Below are 2796 nucleotides of genomic sequence, written 5' to 3'. Positions count from 1 at the left end.
AAAAAAAAAAAAAAAAAAAAAGAAGTTCTTTCTAACGAGAAATTGATTTATAAGTCATTATAACCATTTCAAAAGGACAGGTCGTGGCTGGTTTCAGCGATCATTAACAAAGCCACGCACTTTCAAAGAGCCTGAGTTCTGGGTAGGGGGGGGAGGAGGAGGAGGAGGAATTCTAATCCCACCGCCAGCGATGGGATGGATGTGCACTTTCTGCAGCAGCACAGCGTCAGTCTAGAAATGGAGATGTAAAGAGCAGTACTGAGAAGACAGGTTGTCACATTTTCAACTTTGCATTAATAACAAATGCTGTTGCTGTCTATTCTGGCACATTTGCAAGCTTGCTTTTAAGTACGAGGGGCTGGCATGCACTTCCACTATAGATAGGAAAACAAGAGCAGCCTTGTTATGATTAAAAGGGTCTATTTCCCTCTGCCTTCTGTCTTCTGTGTCCATCTGCACAGCTGCTTTGAACTTGGCCAAATCCCAGTGTTAGGGTCTCCTGCAGCACATATTTTAAATCAGCAGCAGACTGTGTGAATTTGCTGCTAGAGAAGAGAAAAAAACCTCTAAATTCTCACTTAAATGGTTGATGAGAGGTTTTGTAGAGCATTCATCATTTTACACAGCCTAAACCTATTTGGGAAATTGCAGCGAAACATACCTAAAATCATTTACGGTCAGAGGGAGACTCGGACAAAGCCAATATAGACAATCGCAAAGAAATGAAGAGCAATTATTGTTGAGAAAAATTAAATCTGTGGATATTTAGGTAGCCGACAGCATGACTAGAGATAGGTCACAAAGTTTGCATCAGAGGAGTTACAGTAATTTCTCTTAAAACGTGCATAAGTAGAGAAACAAGGTGAGTGGCAGACAGTGCATGAGACCTGCAGAACCAGGAGCAGCAACGTGTTTGTAAAATTATTGGGCAACACTAAGTGAATATATGGGTTTGAGTTCTCTCTTGGTTCTTAATCTCCTTATCTACCTGTACTCAATAGAAAGGAAAGCCATCCTCCCAGCTCGCCCTCTCTAGCACGTAACACATTCAGCACCAAAATTCCCAGCGGGATGACAGCCTGCAAGCTGCACTTTGGGACAGCCACATTAAAGGCTGAAAGTCAGAAACGACTTCAAAAAAAAAAAAAAAGGTTATTTAATTTCTAAACTTCTGCTGCCCAATCAGAAACCTGTGAAGAGAGAAAGGGAAAGAAAGGCTTGCATTGGCTAAGACCTGCCATTCCTTCAGCAGAGCATGAAAGCCCTTAATGGGGTCCTTTATGCAACTGAGCCAACATAATTCACCAAAGAACAACAGCCAGGATCAAAGGCGCCCACCGGCTCATCCTCACCATACTATAACCTGCTTCCAGCTTCACCTTGAGTTTTGTAGGTATTTGGATTTCATTACTGTGGGTTTAGGTGTCACCGAACGGTCGATGATGTAAATTCATAGCCAACAGTCGATTTCTTTACCTAGCCAACTTTTTTTTTTTTTTCTCCCTGGCAATAGCTGCCTGCTGGCTCAATCAAACAATTATTGCTTTTATCAATTCTGCTTTAAAATGTTTTTATTCAAATGGTTCTGCCTCTCATTCCAAAGACCAACAGATAATAAAGCAAAGCTGTTCCTGGTTGCTACAAAACTAATTTTAACCTCAAGCAAATCAGGAATTACACATTCATCTTCTAAACTGTTTAAAGACGTTACGTTCATTTCTTTTACAGCTGATTTAATAAACACTGCCTGCATAATAAATATTCCTACTATAGTCACAGTTGTTTTTTTTTTCCTTTCTTGAAAACCTGCGCTGGCTGTTGGTACGAAGTGTATTCCAAAAAGAATTAAGCACGACAAGTAATTCTTGCAATGTTGCACGTTTTGTTATTAAATATCATAATAATATCACTCTGATCCTTTCCGTCAGCTTGGTACATGTGAACAGCCATGCCACCCCCAACAGAGAACGCTATATTCCTTTAAGAAAAGGTGAACAATAACAATGAAAACAAGATGATACATCTAAGGGAAAAAAAAAAAAAAAAAGAATCATTACTACACCCTTAACAGGTTAAAAAAGCCACACTACGTTTTAAAAAAAACACAACACAAACTTGTAAATACTCAAGAAAGAGTATTTTGCTATCTGGCTCTATGCTATATATGTCCCTTTATCTTCTGAAAGAAGAAAACATACGCCGAAACTGTTAATAAGATCATTCGCTGCCATACAGCAAATAACAGTGATGATAATTTTAGAGAGAGAAGGAAAACTATGGACTTCATCTTCTGACACCATTTTACTTAATCAAACTGAAATCACAGTAACGAGCTCTCTCCCACCGAAGGCTCGGTACATACCTCATCCAGGGGTGTTCTCAATGGAGATTTGCAGACGTCTTTGAGACAAAAAGATGCCCATTTAAAATAAGCCCATCTGGTTACTCAGAATTATTTCTCAACAGCTGAAGATTTCACATGACAAACACTGCGTGAAGTTTATAAAAGCTCACTCTTTTTCTGCTGGTCCTCCTCCCCCCCCCTCTCTTCCTCCCTCCCCCCCGCAAGACCTCCTAATTTCAGGCAACAACAAAACCCGAACCAACCAAACACCTACTGGGATATTCTGAAGACGCCGGATGCCAAAAAAGTGACATCTTTCAACGGAGCATCATCGCGCACAAAATCACGAACCGCCCTTGGTTTCGGGGTAACGGCCCCAACGGCGGAGTTTTGGGGAGGAAAAGAGCTCGGGGATGGGGGCGGGGGGGGGGGAAGAAAACCGGGGGGGGAGC

At 41.2% G+C, this 2796-nt stretch overlaps 1 protein-coding gene across 2 annotated transcripts in view; it reads right to left on the bottom strand.

The window, feature by feature from the left end:
* Window positions 1–2748, bottom strand: part of CNR1 (cannabinoid receptor 1 (brain)) — an 18677-nt gene extending 15929 nt beyond the window's left edge. Inside the window, exon 1 of one of the 2 annotated variants that reach the window (XM_014964660.1) lies at window positions 2619–2748. Coding sequence is in view for 1 of the 2 variants with exons in the window: in XM_014964659.1 (XP_014820145.1) it covers window positions 2363–2367 (5 nt within the window). In the remaining variant the exon portion in view is untranslated. Of the gene's footprint in view, window positions 1–2362; window positions 2519–2618 lie in introns of those variants that run through there. The other variant, XM_014964659.1, reaches the window with a different exon arrangement.
* Between the last annotated feature and the right edge of the window lie 48 nt (window positions 2749–2796).

This window comes from Calidris pugnax, unplaced genomic scaffold (genome assembly GCF_001431845.1).
Source record: "Calidris pugnax isolate Ruff unplaced genomic scaffold, ASM143184v1 scaffold219, whole genome shotgun sequence".
Classification (NCBI taxonomy): domain Eukaryota; kingdom Metazoa; phylum Chordata; class Aves; order Charadriiformes; family Scolopacidae; genus Calidris; species Calidris pugnax.
This window is presented reverse-complemented; position numbering and strand designations above follow the sequence as displayed.